The sequence below is a fragment of the Schistocerca cancellata genome, chromosome 1, assembly GCF_023864275.1.
Source record: "Schistocerca cancellata isolate TAMUIC-IGC-003103 chromosome 1, iqSchCanc2.1, whole genome shotgun sequence".
In the NCBI taxonomy this organism is placed as follows: Eukaryota; Metazoa; Arthropoda; class Insecta; order Orthoptera; family Acrididae; genus Schistocerca; species Schistocerca cancellata.
The window spans coordinates 347,577,128-347,600,152 of NC_064626.1; the positions used below are offsets into that span (position 1 = coordinate 347,577,128).

General features: G+C 38.9%; 1 protein-coding gene across 1 annotated transcript in view; it reads left to right on the plus strand.

Annotated features, from left to right (window-relative positions):
- The window catches only part of LOC126173628 (adenylyl cyclase-associated protein 1), a 195,173-nt gene that overhangs the window by 147,096 nt on the left and 25,052 nt on the right, over positions 1–23,025 (plus strand). Inside the window, exons 6-7 of the mRNA XM_049920971.1 lie at positions 9,520–9,692; positions 19,101–19,307. Coding sequence (XP_049776928.1) covers positions 9,520–9,692; positions 19,101–19,307 — 380 coding nt within the window. The remainder of the gene's footprint in view (positions 1–9,519; positions 9,693–19,100; positions 19,308–23,025) is intronic.

Below are 23,025 nucleotides of genomic sequence, written 5' to 3' on the forward strand. Positions count from 1 at the left end.
TGAGCTTGCGCTCCGTCTCTAATGACCTCGTTGTCGACGGGACGTTAAACACTAACCACCACCACCACCACCACCACTCATAGCAGTGCATGGAAAATCAAAATTGTCACCAGGTTGTTCCTATTAAATATTTATTGTATTGAATTGCTGGTTTTTGCTGTCCCAGCAAATATCTTTAGATCATATTGCTGCCATGTCAGTATGTTAGCAAGTTATTGTGTGGTGAAACTACATGCACCATCAAAATGTTGTTCTACGTTGATATTAAATGCAGTTCAGTATGGTAATCACTTGGCAAGATTATTGCTGTGACACTGAGACTGATAATTCAGTACGATAAGTGTAATATTGTTGGTGAAATAAACATATTTAAAAAGAGAACCAAATCACAGAAGAAATCTCTTGTCACCTCGCAGTGTTTGCTTTGCTTTTTCAAAACATGATTGAACAAAAAATGAAAATTCTGTATCTGTAACCATAATGTTGTTGTTGTTGTTGTTGTTGTTGTTGTTGTTGTTCTCGGAGTGCTTGTATTCACAATTGATACCATGCTTTAAACAGTCTAGTAATTTCATGGATAAATTTCCCAAAATAAATTTGTTTTTGACGTAATTACTTTACTGTGTAGCTGAAATCGTCTAATGACAATTGCTTGTTTTAAAGCTGATGTAATACTAAACCCAGTTTACAAGGTTTAGAATGAAGGAAGAAAGGAAGAGTGGGTTTAATGTCCCATCAACAGGGTTTTAAATGTATGCAGTACATTTCCTTTGTTGCAGCCTAGCATCACCTATAATTTTAAATCTAGTGTTCAACAGACACTTCAAACTTTTTTACCAGAATACTCAAATTATGAATAGGAATTGCAACATTAGCATTTAGTAGAATGAGTAGTGCTTAAGAGTTGTAGACATTTTTTAAATTTTTTTGGTATTGCTTTACCATTTTATGATTTGTGAGGAGAAAACATTTACGAGTGTGCAACCTACCACACTTTAGGTGCTCTGCCCAACTAGGCTGTTAATTCATCAACTGATAATGATATTTGGATCTTAATGAAACAAAAAGAAAACTGTAATTTCTCTGTCTGAAAACTGTGACATATTTGAGAGTGCAACACATAAAACTACAGCATTGTCATCTGCTGAGCTTATCAATGCTAAATCAAAAACCCGTAATAGTAAGGTACATGTGTGTTGTAAAGTTTGTATAGTGATAAATCAAGCTTCAGAAAAAAATGAAAGCCATTTAAAATGTACTTGACACAAGTATAATGGGATGATAACATCACTGCTTGGGGTGGGGGCGGAGAGGAGGGTGGAGAGAGAGAGAGAGAGAGAGAGAGAGAGAGAGAGAGAGAGAGAGAGAAATCTGGGCAAGTGTGTGATAGCAGTGGAAAAAGGGAGTTGTAGCCGCGCCTACCTGCATTGTCCAATAAGCCCTTGGAGTCTCGATTGTCAAAAAATCATTTCCACAGCTTCAGGAAATCAGCTCGCAACTATTCTACAACACAGATTTCTTGGTAAAATGGCTTTTTTGACATGTATTACCATGAAAAAGACTGTGATGGTCAGATTTGGTTGCACATCAGGTGTTTCTGTACAAGGAGACACCTGCACTCTCCTATAATACAGTGACATTGTCTGAAGTTACAGAGAGAATATTTACAGAACACAGTAGCTGTAAATTATGTAAACAGTGCACACATTCGAGTTTTGAGACGGTAACTGAGATGATTGAATATAAAGTACATTACACAATAACAGTCCAAACTAAAACACATTCTTTGGTTCAGAAGACTTGATAAAAGTACGTCAGACAAATCCACACATCCATGCTAGTGATATATACACAATCCATTCATAGGAATGTTAAATGTGAACTGCATGAATACTGATTAGTTATATGTATGTCAATACGGTAAATTGTTAGCACTATATAGAGATAGAGCACAAATGCTAAAATCAATTTTAAACACTAAATGTAACAAGATTGATGAAATTAACATACTGTTAACAGATAAACTTGAAGATATCTCAGTGTTATGCATTTCTGAGCACTAGGTTAACTCAGAATGAATGGAGAATGCGAAAAATAAACAAATTCATTTTGGCTTCTTACTGCTGCAGGAAAAACAGCAAGCTGGGTGGGGTGGCAATTTACACAAAGGAGAATGTAGATTTTATTACCCTACCTGACTTAAGAAGAATAAAAGTCGAGGAGTATAATGAAATAGCAGCTATAAAAATTTTTGAGTTCAACCTGGTTATTGCTATAGTTACCGATAACCATCTGGAAATTTCGAACTTTTCTTAAACAAAATGGAGTCATTACTAAATAAAGTAAATAAAATGGATTGTGATTTGATAATATTTGGTGACTTCAATATTGATTTCCTCACAATTAGTGGAAATAGAGAGCCCATTTTGAACCTTGTAACATCCTATAATTTAAAGGCTGAAGTAATAGCTGCTACTTGAGTAACAGAAACATGCAGAACAGCTCTAGATCAATTTCTAGTCAAGAAGAGTTTAACAACATTTCACTAAAAATTTCCAATGCAGGTTTTAGTGACCATCTTGCTCAAATATTAAGCATAAAAGTAAAAGGCAGTATTATTAGTAACATGTCTTTAAGAATCTGATGTAGAAGTTATCAGGATAATGTAAACTACTTCAACAGCTTATTACAGAAAAAATGTACAAAATGAATGATATAAATGGAAAAATTCAGCACATTCAGTGATACATGAATCCATTTTCTTTCAAATTGCATTGCCACTGAAAACTGTAACCATACGGGGAACTCTAGAACAAACTGCTTGATCACAAGGGGAATAAGGGTTTCATGCCAGAAGAAAAGACTACTTCATGAAATATGTAACTCAAAAAATTCCTCACCTGAAGTATGTGAATACTATAAAAATACTCCAAAATATTAAGAAAAGTAATAAAAGCAGCCAAAATAATACATAATGATAAATACATTTATAATTCAGCTAATAAATCAAAGGCTATATGAAGTGTTATAAAAAAGAATCTGGAGAATACAGACAATCTTGCAAAAATATAACGCTATCATAAAAAATAAAAAAGTAACAAACTCCTTATAAGTATCCAACACATTTAACAATTATTTCACTGGTGTTGCTGGTAATATGTTACAATGAAACTATCATAAGAACAACCAGGCAAATAAATATAAAATAAGTGCATGTAGAGGATCAATTTACATCAGTTCTGTTTCACAAGATGAAGTAGCTAAAGCAATGAAAGGACTAAAAAATTCAAACCCTGCAGGTATCGATGGTGTACCTGCGACAATAAAAAAAGGAAGAGAGCATCAAACCTAATTGAAATACTCACACACTTATGCAACTGCTCACTTCAGGCTGGCACTTTCGCTGGTATATTGAAAACATCAAAAGTTATTCCAGTATATAAAAAAGAAAGATAATCTAAATAACTACAGACCCATCATAATTTCCTCCTCATTTCAAAAGTATTAGAAAAAGTTATGTATGACAAACTTATGAAATTTATAAATAAAAACATCATCCTATGTAATGAACAACATGGATTCAGAAATAAGACTTCGGTGACAACTGCTATTTACGAGTGCATCAGTTCCATCCTAAACCTGATGGACAGAAAACAAAAATCAATAGGAGTATTTACTGACATGTCAAAAGCTTTTGACCTCAAGCACACAAATGTTGAACTAAAAACAGTATCCGAACACTTATCTGACTATAAACAAATTAAATGTGGTGTACGCCAAGGATCAGAAAATGGGACCCTTCTGTTCCTTCTGTATGTGAATGATCTAAGCTTAAATGTTGATGCACATAAAACAATCATATTTGTAGATTAGAGCAATCAGCAAACATGGTCACAAAACAACTTCGGAGCTGGGCACAGAATAATCAACTTGTAATAAACAGTAAAATAACTATTGCACTAAAATACCACTATGCTCCTAATAAGAACATGTTTATTCCATCAGTCTCTGTCAATGGCAAACTGGTTGGTAACAGTACTGAAACCAAATTCTTAGGACTTTGGCTGCAGAGCAGTGTAAAATGGAATAAACATAATGAATAAATCAATGCAGAACTGAGAAAAACATGTTACCCTCTTTGCTCACTAAAATCATGCTGTAGTGAGATAACAGTAATGAATGCATATCATGCCTACTTTCACTCTTGTCTTAGATGTGGGATCACTTTCTGGGGAAACTCCCAAGACAGCTAGTAGCACTTTTAAACTACAAAAAAGGGACATTAGCATCTTATTTGGTTGCAAGCCTGGAGACTCTTGTAAACCTCTGTTTTAAGAAATCTGATATTCCTCCATTACCACGTGTATACATTATGGAAACTCTTTTATTCTTTAAAATAAATATATTAGGAAAGGACTGCAGACTGCAAAAAAACTGATATAAATTATCACTTTACCAGACAAAACAGAAACTTATATATAACCCAGATCAGCACAGCTCTGTGCCTAAAAGGTAATTTCCACATTAAGCTTTATTAAAACCTTCCTGAAAGCATAAAAGCTATTACTGAAGTCAATACCTTTGGAAAATCTCTTAAGTCATATTTACAGCATAACTGCTTTTACGCCATTGAAGAATATTTAAATTTTTGAAGTGTGTTATGTAAATACTAATATATAAAGTGTATTATTGTGACCTTAAATAAGTATGCCTAGAAATGACTTTCAGCTGTATACTTATAACTTGACTTGTCCAATGTCTTATGCATAAGCTGCTTTGTAGACAAGAGGACCAATAAATACAGTACAGTACAATACTCTTATCGTGGCTTATCGAAATCTCATGTAGGTGTTGGACATGTACTAGCTGGTTCCAAACACAATCGACATTGATGTTACTTGTTGTTCACATGACCAAGTCTCTTACATTAAAGTTACACAGAGGTGTTACATGTTTACTCCCCAAGTGCAGACCTTTTATGGTCCAAGTTGTTCGTAGATGTTACTGTTGATGTATCTGAGTCTAGGCTGAAAATTTTGGTGTCCAGCTATTTAAAGACTGATGCATGAACGTATTGTGATCTCGGAAACTAAATAATGATTTGAAAAATGGATAGGTTAGATTTTACCACTTGGAATGGAATATGAGTATTAACAGTAATTTTGTGTGTGAAATGTATGGTGGTCTAAGAAATTAGAGAATTTTATGAAACCATTTTATGCAGCCGCATTGGGAATACTCTACGAATACACGCACCATATTGAAAATTATGATAAATTATACAAAAATCTTTATTAATTGCATAATCAGTTAGAGAAGTACATCATATTGTGCATAAAAATTAAGTCAACAAAAGTATAACGGCAAAGGTCTTTGTCAGGCACAAAGGCAAAATTTGCAATGGAAAATACAGTTACTCCTTAAATTTAATGTTAATTATAAGTTAATTAGTTTCACAGAAATTGGAATACATTACTGACTTAGTGGAATGCATAGTCTTTCTAATGAGTTGTCACGGAGTCCATAAATACATACAAGATCACACAAAAATTGCAGAGTCAAACTACAGTGAAAAGTTCAGTTTGTCATATTTCTTGATTTACAGATTTTCCAGTAAACTAGATTCACCATTGGAATCAGAACATTAAAAATAATGCCTTAAATAATTAATTTAAATAGGGGAAAAGCTTAGTTAAGGCTTTTTAAATATTGGAGCACCTGCCACCTGTAGACTACTTAGAAAATGTACGGAAATTGAAAAAATAAGTAAAATAAAAGAAATTAATTATTAGTAGAGGTGCAAGTAGAGCAGATGGTACAGGGTGTTTCAAAAATGACCGGTATATTTGAAACGGCAATAAAAACTAAACGAGCAGCGATAGAAATACACCGTTTGTTGCAATATGCTTGGGACAACAGTACATTTTCAGGCGGACAAACTTTCGAAATGACAGTAGTTACAATTTTCAACAACAGATGGCGCTGCAAGTGATGTGAAAGATATAGAAGACAACGCAGTCTGTGGGTGCACCATTCTGTACGTCGTCTTTCTGCTGTAAGCGTGTGCTGTTTACAACGTGCAAGTGTGCTGTAGACAACATGCTTTATTCCTTAGAACAGGATTTTTCTGGTGTTGGAATTCCGCCGCCTAGAACACAGTGTTGTTGCAACAAGACGAAGTTTTCAACGGAGGTTTAATGTAACCAAAGGACCGAAAAGCGATACAATAAAGGATCTGTGTGAAAAATTTCAACGGACTGGGAACGTGACGGATGAACGTGCTGGAAAGGTAGGGCGACCGCGTACGGCAACCACAGAGGGCAACGCGCAGCTAGTGCAGCAGGTGATCCAACAGCGGCCTCGGATTTCCATTCGCCGTGTTGCAGCTGCGGTCCAAATGACGCCAACGTCCACGTATCATCTCATGCGCCAGAGTTTACACCTCTATCCATACAAAATTCAAACGCGGCAACCCCTCAGCGCCGCTACCATTGCTGCACGAGAGACATTCGCAAACGATATAGAGCACAGGATTGATGACGGCGATATGCATGTGGGCAGCATTTGGTTTACTGACGAAGCTTATTTTTACCTGGACGGCTTCGTCAATAAACAGAACTGGCGCATATGGGGAACCGAAAAGCCCCATGTTGCAGTCCCATCGTCCCTGCATCCTCAAAAAGTACTGGTCTGGGCCGCCATTTCTTCCAAAGGAATCATTGGCCCATTTTTCAGATCCGAAACGATTACTGCAGCACGCTATCTGGACATTCTTCGTGAATTTGTGGCGGTACAAACTGCCTTAGACGACACTGCGAACACCTCGTTGTTGATGCAAGATGGTGCCCGCCCACATCGCACGGCCGACGTCTTTAATTTCCTGAATGAATATTTCGATGATCGTGTGATTGCTTTGGGCTATCCGAAACATACAGGAGGCGGCGTGGATTGCCTCCCTATTCGCCAGACATGAACCCCTGTGACTTCTTTCTGTGGGGACACTTGAAAGACCAGGTGTACCGCCAGAATCCAGAAACAATTGAACAGCTGAAGCAGTACATCTCATCTGCTTGTGAAGCCATTCCGCCAGACACGTTGTCAAAGGTTTCGGGTAATTTCATTCAGAGACTACGCCATATTATTGCTATGCATGGTGGGTATGTGGAAAATATCGTACTATAGAGTTTCCCAGACTGCAGCGCCATCTGTTGTTGAAAATTGTAACTACTGTAATTTCGAAAGTTTGTCTGCCTGAAAATGTACTGTTGTCCCAGGCATATTGCAACAAACGGTGTATTTCTATCGCTGCTCGTTTAGTTTTTATTGCCATTTCAAATATACCGGTCATTTTTGAAACACCCTGTAGATTCCAGCTTTCTTTCTGCCATTGTGCCCATTACTTCAGTAAGGTTTCCAAAGTAGTTGTTAACCTACAGAAGGAATGGGAACTATTAACTATTACTTAAGTAGAAGATCTTGGAAGAAAGTCATAGAACTTATAAAAATGTTATCATTTTCATTTCATGCTATTTAATGCTTGATTCTTATTGTGGAGTACTGCCTTCATGGGTACTTGCCACGTATGAAATCTTTAACTGTTGCTAAAAGTGCAGTGATAGCCAGTAAAGGAAACCAAATTTGAAATAATTTGGGAAAGAATGTACAAATAGGTACCACCTAGTGTTTACGAAAGAAAAAATAGGCAGGACTTAAAGTAAGAAACTTGGCTAATAACGACTGGCTACATGCTTGGCAAATCCAGGGACATTGTTACTCAACCTCAAAGTGTACAAGGTGCTGTTTGGGTTGGGGAACTCGAGGCAAAACAAAACACTCCCATTTGTTTGAGTGAACTTTCTCACAATGTATAGGACACTCAAGTGAAACAAAGTACTTCAAATGTCTGCTTTTTAATTTGTTGCTTGTCTAAAATTATGATCACAAGAGATAACCACTCATACCTATTTAGCTTCATATTTAATGAGCAGCTAACTCATACAGTACAATTTCGGACTACAAAACAGGTGCTTCTAATTCATCATATAACTGTTGATATCTCATTTATGTTTTCTGTAGCACAGTGAAGTGATTGAAGTTGCTTAGTTCATATTTAGGACCAAAAGGAGCACAAATTCTTGTCAAGTCATCCTCATTTGAATGTCTGTGGTTTCCTTAAACTGCTTCAAGTAAAATTTAGGGTGATTCCTTAGCTATGTCAGGGATGATTTCTTTCACAATTCTAAACAAATTTACTTCAATGTAAGTGCGACATTGAATCTGACCTAAGTATTTTTATTCTGTTTGGAGCACAAATGGCGTCTGCTTATAGCAGTTTTACTTAACTGTTGAGTAATCTTCCCGTTCTTAAAGATGCACTATTAGTTAATTTGGAGTGCTGTCATACCCATAATTGCAGTGCACTGCAAGGTCCCCAGATTGTGATTCATAATGCACCGTTAAAAACTGGAGACTGGAAGTTCACCTGGCATTACCTTGTGGGTTTTAGGTGCTGATTTTGTTGGCACAATTTGAGCACAGAACGTGATGGACACTATCCTCCATTTGTTTATACGGCACTCAGTTGAGCAGATGAAATGTTACGAAGTAGGATAGGGTTAGACAGAAAACAAGGAGGACATGAACCAGTGTACCCTATGGTTGATCAGGTGGCTCAGAATAATCATCAGTTTGATACTGTTTAGCACTATTAACTTTTTTCTAATAACATTTTAGGTAGACTTAATAAATGTGTTATGTTTACATTGATAATTTAAAAGATAGTTACAACATAATGGTTAAAGATCCATACATCAATTTAATTTTTGAGGTTTTATGGGAAGTGAAGGACTATGCCATTATTAGTAGGGTAGTGAACTGTATTGATAACACACTATTCCAATGCCTTTGCTTCACAAAGGTGTCAGGAATTCTAACTATAGATAAAAATCCAGAGCCCATGAGACGTTGTGTGCCTTCAGGATCAGAGCATTATTGAGTTTTGCTGTGCATCAGGCCACGTATGAAATGAAGAAATGAAGTATGAGGCAGAGCCAGCTATTATGGCCAATAATAAAGTAAGAATTTTTTTATCTTCTAGAAAGCTGTCAAATTGTAGGGCCATGAATTGGAAGGATATTTAAGTGTGTAAAAGTGAAATCCACTGATTGAAGTTGTTACTTGTGTCTTCTCACAGTAATTGTAAACTACATTGGAAGGATATTTAAGAGTGGAAAAGTGAAATCCACTGATTGAAGTTGTTACTTGTGTCTTCTCACAGTAATTGTAAACTACCTTGTTGTCACACAATGATAGTGATAAATTTTGTAATAGAAATTAATAAGGAAAGAACACAAATTTTAACATTCTGTGTGTTGTACAGAACTAACCGTCATCTCGAAAACAGATGCATTGTGTTAAAAGATTAGCATATTTCACATAAAGCCTGCTACATGATGTCTTTGAACTCATTTCCACAGGAAAAAGATTAGTATTTCTCATGGTATGGATTGTGAATTTCAGCCCTGAAACGAGTCACACCTGACATGCAGACACACAAGAATACAGCTCTACGAGCAGGTCCAGCACCTTTCAAAGCACCTTCACAGTCATTGACGACGAGGCCAGTTACTGCTCCAGTTAGTGTTCCAGACAAACCACCAACTTTCACTAAAGAAGGGAAGAAATGGATGGTGGTAAGAAAATCTTTTATTAACAGCCATAAGAAATTTAGCATTTTTATTGTTACTTTTGACTGGCATGCAGATGGTATGATCATATATATTGTGAAATGAGGAAAATGTATAGCATTACAGCCATCATTAAAATTAAAATTACTAAGCTATTAAAGCATTGTAAATTCCCGATATGTGTTAAAACAGTTAATAATTACTACAGCTTTCTATTCAAAGTTATTGCACACAAATAAGCAGTTTTTGAAAATATAGTTTAATTTGATAGATAAAAAATTCACTCAACATACGGCAGCAGGAAAACATAAAAATGAAAGGTATTAAAGTCTGCAAGCTTTTGGAGCCTGTAGGTCCTTCTTTTGGTAAAAGGGTTGAAGGGGAAGGAAGATGTGCACACAGATGTTGGACTACTACTTCTTGCTATAGCTTATCACTTTTTTACTAACAGCAGAAAGAAAAACTTATTTTGGTTTTTACACAAACCTAGACAAGCCATAACAGGAAAAATCATTTTTCTTGATATCTTGTTCACAGTATTGACAGTGAATTCATTAAACTGTTGAGCTTTTTTCCATTGGACAACAGTAAGGTGAAGAATCAGCTGTGGCCTTGTGTACTGAATTGTTCTAGTAATTGCTATAGTCTGATTGAAATTACTTGATAGTTGACATCTGACTCCTGTCACTACAGTGTTGCCACATTGGCTGTCAGCAATGTTGTGAGGTTAAGGATGTCGGAACGTCCAAAAGAAAGTGTGTGCTGCAGCTATTTTAGCTGTTGCTGGTAAACAATAAAAAAAAGGAAATAAGTCTGAGAATGGCTGAAAAAAGAAGTGACTTCTCATATGTTAATATACTCTCTAAAATCATAACCATGGAAGCAAAATATGTCGTAAACTATTTTCGTGAGTCCTGCAACTTATGGCAAATTATTAATGTAGATGCAACATAAAATATAGAAGCAAAATTTGTTAATGGGAGAGAGAGTTGCAGTCAATGAGAGATTAGGTAACTGAGATTTGTGGCAACAGGCATGCCATTTGAATGCTTGAAGTTTAGTGGTGTAATATCAGCAAAGACAATTAGCAAAAATGTTATTGAAACACATGAAGAAATTATTTGTGTACTGCAATGATATATTCAGGTAATTAATGTAATTTCAAGGTCTATTAATTAATAAAGAAAGCAGTGCCATAGAGACTCTTCCACTGACCACTGTAAAGTGGTAGACATGACTGCTACTGCATAGTCCTATTAAAATTGTTTTATGTTAAAAGACTACTTGAAAAACTGAACCAGAGAGATATCACACTCAAAGGTGAACTGAAAACATAAACAGTGGACACTAATGCTTTGTGACTGATTCATGAAGTTCTGCCACCATCTGAATCTTGAATGTTATCGAACTGCCAATAGTCAGTCACACATTCCGTACATATTGACAATACTGAGTATATATGTTTCACATTGCATCAGTTGTTGGAGGGCAATCTGAAAGTTATATTATTCTTGAAGAATCAAGCAAGTACGTATAATAATGTCACACAATCCGATGATGACAGCATAGATTTGTCGAAACCAGTAATAGTAATAAAAAGAATTACTAATGATTTGGCAAACTTGATTCTTCAAGAATAATAATACTGAGAATATCTTTGGAGCCATCAATGCTGCTCATCAGTATTTCTAGTATTGACAGTATGCCAGTACCCACCCTTAAAAAATCAGTACGTTGATAGATTGACAATATTACTGAAAGTGTGAGAACCCCTATTTACATGAAACCCTGAGCAGTGTGACAGTGGCCGCCATGAGGTATGATGCAAGCACGAGATGCCCTGTCAACAGCTGACTAATGACAGAACTGCTAACATTACCACAACCCAGTGATGCGAAATGTATCCAAGAAAATGATGGTCAACAACTAGTTGCAGAACTATTCATCCCACTTGCTGTGTTCTCAGTGTGTGAACCTAACATTAATGAGCAAACTGAGACAGAAATCATTGCTAAAAGCAGACTGTAATATCTTGCTTTGATTGGTTACATGAAACTACCCTCACACTGGCTTCACAAGCTGACACATTACAGGTTAGAGGTTATAGGCGACACAGGCACAGCATACAGAAATAAAGTATACTATTTAAGAGGAATAAATCTTTTTTTGTGTATGTGCCTCTACCGATTGCAAATTGCATTGTGCAAAAGAGGATAGATACTGCTCATTTCAAACCAGTTGAACTTTGCAAGCTGGTTGAGCTACTGGAAGCAGTAATAAGTTCCATAACCATATCTTACAGAAGATCTTCATTATTCCATGTTTCGTCAGTTACTTTGTATGCATCACAGTAGTCCTCCAGTCCATTTCACTGACATTTTCCTGGCTCTGAATAGTTAGTTCTCAACTTCACTCACAGTAAACCTTTTTTATTTTCGTGAGTAACATGGTCTTTCTTCTGCATCCAGATAAGTTCAGTTCTGTTAAAGTGCCAGTGATAAGGTGGCAGTCTTATGACTCTATGTCTGTGTTTATAAACTACCTCATAAATAACATACATTGGAATTGTGGCTTATGAAGTGACAAGAGTTCTAATAATGTACTTTTTTCAGTGTATCACTCACAGTTACTTTTGTGTTTCCATAACCACTGAATATTGTCTTCCTTTTGAGAGGACAGGATTAGAATCTTATCCTTGTAAACTAAATGGTACGAAGCATTGTAGAAAACAATTGCTGATGGGTTTTTTAAACTTGTTAGCAACATTTTTGTGAACCAATTTTGTAATAACTTCAAGTTGAACAAATATATTTCAAGGAAGACGCAATACATGAAAGTCACAGATCAAGTAAACAGAGTAAGATGTGTGTACACTTTAACAGTCAAATCATAACTGAGTCCAAGTCTAGCGGCCGCTGGCTGGCTGGCGGCTTAGGTGGCGCTGCTGCTGCATGGCTGGCAGACAGCCCCGCATGTAGAGGACACGCGTAACTGTGCGGTGGCACTTTGAAAGATCGGCGACTCACAACATTTTTTCCCCTTTGAATTTTTTGCACAGGTCTTGATGGAGGTGGCCTGTAGATTGCTAATGTCCACAGGTGTTGTTTGACGGGCCGTAAAGTCTCGAGGAGGCGGCTTGCTGTACGGTCGGAAGTGTCCCCAATGATAACGGGTTGAGATGACAGGAGACGTGGGGGTCGAATCTGCTGGGGCCCCGTGCACCAATCTGCCTGTTGCGGCAAGTCCGATTGTTATAACAGGTGACATGGACGATGTGTCCGCATCCGTAGGAGAAGGAGGCGAGATGATGGTCATCTGGTTCCTGCATGGGCACGTCTCCTGGTGGCGTCAGTTCTTGTGCTGGCACCGATATGGTGGTGAGAGGACTGCTTTGTGAGTAATGAGAGATTCCAGTATCCCGAGCGTCAGGTAGAGCTGAAGGTGGTGTAGCGGCATCCGGAACAGGCGTTGCCGGCACACGAGGCCGAAGCTGGTCCGAATGACACACTGCAACACCCGTGTCCATCTGGATTTCATACAGGCGTCGGCCATGATGTCGTAAGATGCAGCCAGGACTCCATTTTGTCCTTTGGCCGCCTGCCATATCCCCGTACCCGTACAAGGTCGTCGGCGGTGAACTGGCCAAGCAAAGGCACCCATGGCCGTGAGGTGGAAGGCCGCAGAAGATGAAGTAGCGTGCGGGGCTGTCGGCCATGTAAGAGCTCAGCCATGCTGCGGTCGCCCATGGGGGTGAAACGGTAAGAAGCCAGAAATTGGAGAAGCGCATCATCAGCAGAAGAAGTCGGGAGTTTCCTCATCTGAGCCTTAAATGTGCGGACCAGTTGTTCAGCCTCACCGTTTGACTGTGGATGGAACGGAGGGGCCTTGACATGCATGACGCCGTGACGGGCACAAAAATCCGCAAAATCGGAAGAGGCAAATTGTGGACCATTATCAGACAAAGATGACTTCAGGGCAGCGGCCTGTGATGCACAAGGGCTGCAGGCAATTTCAGAGTCGATGCCGGGCCAGTACACATGACAGTGCGCCAGAGATTTTGTGTGAGAGGCACTCCAGTGCCCTTGGTCAAGGAGGTGCAAGACTGAAGCACGCAAAGACGCAGGTACCACAACACGCGGCGAAGCATTTTCGGTGGAATGGAGGATAACACCATCCTTAGCCATGAGGCGGTAACGCAAAGTGTAGTAGTACCGCAACGGTTCAGAAGTCTTAGCGGACGGACGATCTGGCCAACCCTTCTGAATATTGCGTAAAACCCGGGAGAGGGTAGGGTCAGAACCCGTAGCACCCACCAGCCTGTCCCCGGTGATGGGGAACCCATTCACAACCCGCTGCTCAGCAACATTCAGGTGGAAACACAAAAGTTCGTCCCTATCGAATGCCAGATCAGGACCCATGGGAAGGCGAGACAGTGCATCAGCATTCGCATGTTGAGCCGTCAGCCGGAAATGAATCTCATAATTGAAACGAGATATGTAAAGAGCCCAATGCTGGAGGCGGTGTGCAGCCTTGTCAGGAAGTGACATTGATGGCTGAAACAAGGAAACAAGTGGTTTGTGATCCATAACAAGATGAAATTTGGATCCATGGAGAAAAACACCAAACTTATGAAGAGCATAAATAATGGCCAAAGCTTCTTTTTCAATTTGAGAATACTTTTGTTGGGTAGCCGTGAGCGTTTTGGAGGCATAAGCAATGGGTTGTTCAGAACCGTCAGAAAAACGGTGCGCAAGGACTGCATCGACCCCGTATTGAGAGGTGTCCGTGGCAAGAACAAGATGTTGGCCAGGTCGATAAGTAGCCAGGCACGGGACCTGTTTCAGCATAGTCTTCAATTTCTGGAAAGCCGCATTGCATGACGCGGACCAGTGAAAAGTGCAACGGCTGAGCCAGCGAAGCAGCAGACGGTAAAAACTTATGATAGTATGCTATTTTGCCCAAGAAGGCCTGCAGCTCCTTAACAGATGAAGGGCGAGGAAGGACATTGATTGCGGCGACAGTTTGCTGAAGTAGACGAATACCATCCCGAGAGAGTTGAAACCCCCAGTACGTGATAGATGCCTGAAAAAATTTTGATTTCTGAAGATTACACTTAATACCGGCAGTCTGAGAGACATGAAAAAGTGTGTGGAGATTTTGAAGATGTTAGTCAGTGGTGGAGCCAGTGACAACAATGTTGTCCTGGCAATTTATACACCCAGGGACAGTGAGCAATAATTGTTCCAAGAAGTGCTGAAAGAGAGCAGGGGTGCTGGCAACCCCGAATGGCAATCGTTGGTATTGATAGAGGCCGAAAGGCGTGTTAAGGACCAGAAACTGCCGGGAAGCAGTGTCGAGAGGAGGTTGTTGATAAGCTTCCGACAGGTCAAGTTTAGAATAATACTGGCCTCCAGCAGTTTAGTGAACAATTCTTCAGGTCGAGGCATAGGGTAAGTGTCGATAAGGCATTGAGCATTTACAGTGGCTTTGAAATCGCCACAGAGATGAATATCACCATTTGGCTTAGCAATGACGACGACAGGAGAGGACCACTCACTGGAAGTGACAGGAAGCTAGACCCCTGAAGCAGTGAGACGATCCAGCTCCTGTTTGACCTGATCAGGAAGGGCCACAGGAATGGGCCGAGCCCTAAAAAACTTAGGGCGAGCAGTGGGTTTGAGCGTGATATGAGCTTCAAAGTCGTTTGCACGGCCTAACCCAGGAGAAAAAAGGGACGAAAATGTCGTCAAGGAATACGATTGAGCATAAGGAATAGCATTAGAGACGATATTGACAGAGTCATCTATGGAGAACCCAAAAACGCGAAATGCATCGAAACCAAAAAGATTCTCCGCGTTACTATGGTCGACCACAAATGTGGGAACAGTGCGAATGACAAATTTGTAAGATACCTCAGCATCAAATTGTCCCAAGAGAGAAATCTTCTGTTTATTGTAAGTCCGTAATTGCCTAGTGACATGTGACAGGATTGGAGAACCCAAATGAAGATAGTCTGAGAATTGCTGATACTGGCAACAGAACCAGTATCCACGTGCATGCGAATATCTCGACCAAGTATTTGTACAGTGAGGAATAACTTCCCTGAAAGGGAAGAAGTACAATTGACAGATAATACAGAATCAGAATTAGCGTCATGTTCATGAACATCATGTATGCGGTCGAATTTGCAAATGGATGACACCCCCCCCCACCCACCCACACACACACACACACACACACACACATACACACACACACACACACGGCCCAACATTGTGGACAATCTTCTTGTGAATGTTTAGTAAAACACCGCGTACATGAAGGACGTTGTCATGGGTTTTGCTGCAGTTTCTTAGAGGGTTGTTTACGGTTAGGCCGAGGCTGCACTTGGGAGTGTACTGCGGCCACGTCGGCCAGTGGGGACACGCCACACGCTTCGTCAACATCGCACAGAGGCTATATTTCCCTGGCGTCGCCCCATGCCTCTATTTGTGCTCCAGCGGCGCGAGAAATTTCTAAAGACTGAGCGATGGATAGGACTTCACCTAGAGTCGGATGTGCCAACTGGAGGGCACGTTGCCTAACTTCTTTGTCGGGCGCCGATTGGATAATAGCATCCCATACCATGGAATCGGTGTAGGATTCTTTGTGAACTTCAGTAACAAATTGACACTTTCTACTGAAGCCGTGAAGTTCAGCAGCCCAAGCGCAATAGGATTGATTTGGTTGTTTTTGACAATGATAAAAGGCAACACGAGAGGCTACCACATGCGTTTGCTTTTGAAAATAGACGGGCAGAAGTGAGCACATTTCAGCAAAGGACAAAGACACAGGATCTTTCAAAGGAGCCAATTGCGACAACAACCGATACACTTGAAGTGAAATCCATGAAAGGAGCAGAGACTTACATGTTTGTTCATCCACAACATGAAATGCCAAGAAGTGCTGTCGAAGACGTTTTTCGTGATCAGACCAGTCTTCCGTCGTAAGGAGGAAAAGTAGGTAGAGACAACAACAAGAGACGCCCCGCATTTGAAGTTGCGATGAAATCATGCATCGCATTTGTGAGAAGCGTTTGCTGTTCTATGAGACCTTGCAATAGTTGCTCTAAAGTAGCCATGGAAACATGTGGGTCAACGAGGGAAAAGAAAAATCACTACCTCATCGCCAATTGTAATAACTTCAAGTTGAACAAATATATTTCAAGGAAGACACAATACATGAAAGTCACAGATCAATTAAACAGAGTAATATGTGTGTACACTTTAACAGTCAAATCATAACTGAGTCCAAGTCTAGCGGCCGCTGGCTGCTTAGGTGGTGCTGCTGCTGCATGGCTGGCAGACAGCACCGCATGTAGAGGATGCACGTAACTGTGCAGTAGCACTTTGAAAGATTGGCGAGTCACAACAAATTTAAAAATGTTTCACAGTTCCTTTCTTCATGGTACTCTGACGTTATCTTGGATCTGAAAAGCAGCTGACAGCCATGAATAAACCCATGGTAGATACCAGCATGTAAAAGAGTAATTCTGCCACCTTTGCCTTTGGGGAGTGCCATACCTTCTCCTTTGCCATCACTCCAACCTTTTATAAGAGTATGATGTTTCATCGATCCAAACAGTGTTCATGAAATTAATGTCTGCATTGGCATGCGACTATGTCTTCTTGTTCCACCAACATTTTATGGCCTGAAATATTTTTATATTAAAAACCCTCTGCAGAACCTGTCACAATGACAGTTTGTTGCCTTCAAAAACTTCGAGCTCGTGCAATGTCATATGCAGCTGATCTAATGTAGACCAATTTCGATTATGATGGTAATTGTATAAGAGGTGCTGAATTGCTTCTTGTGCCAAAAGATCGAGATTATAGTTACAAGTTTCTGATTACTTCTCTTCTTGCCTGGTGTACGAAGATGAGGGTCCAGCATCACTCCTTTCCTTCTCGTATTTTTCTTTACCAGTACAAAGTACAATCACTTCACTAACCAGAACCATGGCTGTGTTTTGTGCGACTACTTTGGAAACCAGTGAGAGAGGTCTCCTATTTTCTGCCTCTCTATCAAATATTCTCACACATTGCACATGTGTTGTTGCGATTGTCATTAAAACATAATTCTTTTCCCAGTTTTCTATGCTGATGTGTTTCCATCCTAAATCCTCAGTCTGCCTCTTTGCATTCACATTTCATCAGAGATGATAAGTGTGCATGCGTGTGTGCGCGCGCGCACACACACACACACACACACACACACACACACACACACACACACACACACACACAGTGTCACGACCTCATACCTCATACCTTGTACCAGTAAAATATAGTTGGCTTGGACAGTGTGCCTATGTTATGTTATCTCTGAAGGAAGAATTGTTCAAAAGCTCAGCAGTGTTCTCAGTCTTGTACATTTGTCTATTGAAAACTCAGTGTCTCAACTGTTTGGTGATTTGTTACCTCAACTCTCTTGATTATTTATATTTTTCCAAGGACTTTTCATTACTGTATTTGAATTTAGCAATATATTAATTACCATCTTGGTTTTGGAAGCCATTATTTGTAGTCATTCAGCAATCCATTACATGTACCCCATGTAACCACTTGTTGATCCTTTGACTGCTGTGAACAAGTTATCTCGTCATGCTCCACCACTCCCCAGGTGCTGAGAACGTGTTTAAATGCAACCTGTGGGATTTTCCTAAGTGCTATTGATATGTTTTTGCATTCCATTCCACTGACCCTCTAACTGCTGCAGATGTTTTACTTCCATATATCAGTGGGGAAAAAAATTGAGAACATATCATAAAGCATATGTGTCTCTTTGTGTGCTATCATTTGCAGAAAACATCATTCTTCTCTCTTGAACCATTTATGAAATATGATTATTGTTATGGCCACAGGATTCCCAGTGTGCAGGGACGGACTTTGGCACATAGTGCACAACTGCCTGCCTGATATAAAAGTCAATAATTTGAGAACAAAATGAGACATTGTTCTGCTCTCAATTTGAAGTAAAATATCGATATGTTATCTACAATTCATACACAGAAATGTTTGAGCTAAAATCAAATATACACAAAAAACTTATGCAATGCGAATTTGCAGACTGAGAATTTTAACATTTCAGTAAGTTTCACATAGCTAAATTCCAAAAAATTCTCATAATTGCATTGGTACCTACCTTAACAAAGTAAAAAACTGTAGTTTTCTCAAAGAAACAAGGCTGAATTAATTTATCATCACTTGATAATTATTTTGCAATGTTCTGTCCTGCAGTATAGGATATTTGTCAAATCTTTTTTGCTGCCTTAAGAGGAAAATGTAATAATGGCTTTGTCACTAAAAAGATTGTTAAGTAATTTTCATTTACAGTTGTTGATTCACTTGTACTGATTCTTTGTGCTCCTTTCAGGAATACCAAAAAGGCAATCATTCTCTTGTTGTAGAGAATGCAGAGATGAATAATGTTGTGTACATGTTTAAATGCCAAGATTCTACTCTTACTGTCAAAGGCAAGATAAATTCAGTTGTGTTGGATTCTTGTAAGAAAGCATCAATTGTTTTCGACAACTTGGTGTCATCAATTGAATTCGTGAATTGCCAGTCAGTTCAAATGCAGGTAAATGTTATTTATTAACGTCATCTTATTTTTAAATTTACAAATGAAACACAATGCAATTTATGAAAGATGTGTGAAATATGCACTGAATATAAACTCTTGACTAGAGAGCTTTTTAAGTTATCATCAGTTTTGTTATTTGCATGTTGGAGAAAAAACACATCACATGTATGCTTTACCTGTACACTAGTGTACAGAGAAGTTGTTATTACACTTTACGAGCCAATTACATTGTAACTTGGTCTGTGTCTCTCATGAATATAGAAATGGTAATGATAAGTGAAAAACCGAAAAATGTTTGTTACGTTGACCTGGTGTAGAACAGTGCTTTTGAATGTTCCTTTAGAATTATGTTACTCTTAAATGTTAGAGATGCAGGTAATTGTTTGAAAATGAACACACTTTTGAAACTAGTCACCATTAAACATAATATGCAGTGTGACAATAAGATGTGAAATGGCAGTTCAGTGGTAAGTAGGGTGGAAAAGCTGCCTGTTTGGTGATGTAAGTAATACTGATTAAACAAAAAATGTCATATCCAGATATTCTGTCACATGTACAGCAGAAAGTAAAATTTTTGCCCAAGAATTTCCAAGTGGCTACTGTATCTAAGTATATAGTTCTTACAGGTAATGACTGGATTGTTTCATGTCAGCAGTGAAGTCTTGGAAATATGGATCCTGTGTGGGAAAAGGACAGTGCCAGGCTTTGCTTGTCAACACAGTAATACGCTGAGTAGTGGGTTAAGCAAGTCATCATTTTTAGGAGTTCTCTCAAAGTTATTGTAAGCAATAATTGTATATTGGTTAGTTCAGTACAGCACACAGCCCTTATAATGTATGCCATTAAAATGCAGCATCTGAGTATATTTTAGTAGTCACTCTTTCTATAGATTTGGGTGTAGGTAGAAGGTTGCCCTTTTAATAGAGAAGAATATGGGGGGGCAACCACTCACATGTAGATGCTTAAAGTATGGCACATAAAAAAGTGCACCGTGCTGAGTTGCTACTAGCTTTTGAGCTACCATCCTTTTTCTGTTGTTAAGCACACTCACTCTCCCACACAATCAGAGAGACAATCAAATGTATATTTATTATTAATAATACTGATGGCAGTGTTGTCTGATGGTTGCAATACTCATTCATATTGTTGGGGTGTAAGACGTGGCCTTTTTCTATGTATACACAAACCACTATGAAATATAAACCAGAGGGCACTTTTTAATGTACTGGTAATTAGGGCTTCTTCACATTTGATTCACGTATATAGTATGGGAGGAATGATTTCTTAAATGCCTCTGTGTGTGCTGTAATTAGCCTAATCTTGTCCTCTCGGTCCCTGCTCGAGCAGTACGTAGGGAGCTGTAGTATATTCCTAGATTCAGCACATAAAGCCGGTTCTGGAAAGTTTCAAAGTTGGCTTTCTCAGGATAATTTCCGTCTTTCATCAAGACTGCAAGTTAAGTTTCTTCTGCATCTACATGTTTCTCCCATGCATCAAACAAACGTGACAATTCCTGTTGCCCTTCTTTTGTATACTTGCAGTTCCTAAAGTATAGACAAAGAGAGTTGTACCAAACTGCTGCTGATACAACATTCTGCTGAGAATGTTTTAGGGCATTTGACTAACTGTTTTGTGGTTTTGACACAATGTCTTGTTTGCTTGAACACATTGCAACCATTGTTCTATTCAGAAAGGATTCTAGCTCATACTGATTCATGAAATTAGATTTATCGACTGATCTTCATACATCTGGTAAGATCTCAACATGATGATGCAATATTGCAGAGACTGTCCAGTATTAGTACATATTTATGATGTTCACTTGAAATTGGAATATAAAAATTCAGTGCCGTATTACAAAAAATAGTTATCTGACTTTTTGTCCTTCATTTAATGGTGCATTGGTTCCTCCACAATGATTTCATGTTACTTTTGGGCCTAAAGTCTTCAGGAAAATATGCATCTGTATGTAGTGTCCTTTGGAGGAAAAAAAGAAATTGGTGAATATTTAGTAGAGGAGTGTCTATTCCAAAAGACTGTTTCCTACACAGATTTATCCAAGTTTTACCTGATGTGTGAGGCATCGTGTAAACAGGGATATTCCACAAGTCGCACTTAATGCCTGGCAGAGGGTTCATCGAACCACCTTCACAATAATTCTGTTATGCCACTCTTGGACAGCGCATGGAAAAAATGAACACCTTTGTCTGTCCATGCGATCTCTGATTTCCCTTATTTTATTATGATGATCATTTCTCCGTATGTAGGTTGGTGTCAAGAAAATACTGTCATATTCAGAGGAGAAAGTTGTTTATTGAAATTTTATGAGAGTTTCTGCCACAGTGAAAAACGCCTTTGTTTTAATTATGTCCACCCGAAACCCTGCACATGTCAGTGGCACTCTCTCCCCTATTTTGCAATAGTAAAAAGTGTTGCTTTTCTTTGGATTTTCTCTATGAACTTTATTAATACTGTACTGATGTGTTACAGTGGTGGCATGAAACTTGCCATTATGCCTCCATATAGCTATGTTTATTTTTACTGATGAATATCAGGTAAATTTTGTTACGTAAAGAAAAAAATGATGGATGTGATAATCTTCATTATATGTCTATGTGTTGTAAGGGTTTTCATACACTGCACTGTATTTTATGTTGGTCACAGTGTCCATATGAAAAAGAGAAGGGGGGATGAGCTGTTCTAGTATAGATATTTAATGAAGGGTGGCTAACCACAAGAAAACTACCACAAACTGCTGTTTTAGGAAAATATTTCCGTAAGCTGTGGTGCATGCAGTGTGGCATAACGGTTTGCGTCCCTGGCTGATGTGCTGCAGGTTGCCAGTTCAAACCTGACCAACAGCAATTGTTTGTTATTTAGCATTTGTCATTTCTGAAAGGTTCTTGAAATGTTTTATTTGAATGTTTGTATATTCTGGAGTATTCAGGGTTTGTGTAAATACAAGAATTCTGGAATATAACTGTTAAAATAGGTGCACTCTGTCCAGGAAGTGAGTTCTTTTCTATTATTAAAGAGCGTTCGTTATGAAATTACTTTCAGTGCTAAGTGTTGTACTTCATTGACACCCTGTTTTCAGATTTAGCTTTGATTGTGATTATGACATGACATTGTTTGGTGGCGACCCGGATATTTGAAAACATCTATGTGACTGTGGCTTCAGTTAGGCAACATAAAAGCCATCACCTACACAGACAGGAACACAAGCAGTACATCATTTCCATGGTCCATATATTCAGGGTACCAATGGATTGCAAGCCAACAGTAAGTCAGCTGCACATCAGCATCCATTGGTGTTACCTGGAGAGATTCTTGTCAGGTCTCAACAAAATGGCTGAAAAGATTTGATCGAATCACCCAGTGCAGCAGGTGGGATGATATGATGTGTTTGCAAATGTGTAATTTTACTTGGATGACACAGCCCGGCTGTGATTCAGGAAGAGAAGCTCATGCCAGGAAAGATTCCAAGCCAAACTGAAGAAAATGTTGGTGACAATCACAGCTAGTGTGCATAGCAGAGAACAATTGAAAAACAGGCATGGGAAATGGTACAATCCTACATGCAAAATGTTTAGGTCCTGTGGCACATTGTGAATCTGCGTATGACAGAAGCTGACAAAATCTTGTGCTTGCTGAAAAGAGTCACAGAAATGTACAAAGCTCTTCTGGTAGACAACAGAGGAATTCATCAAGTGAT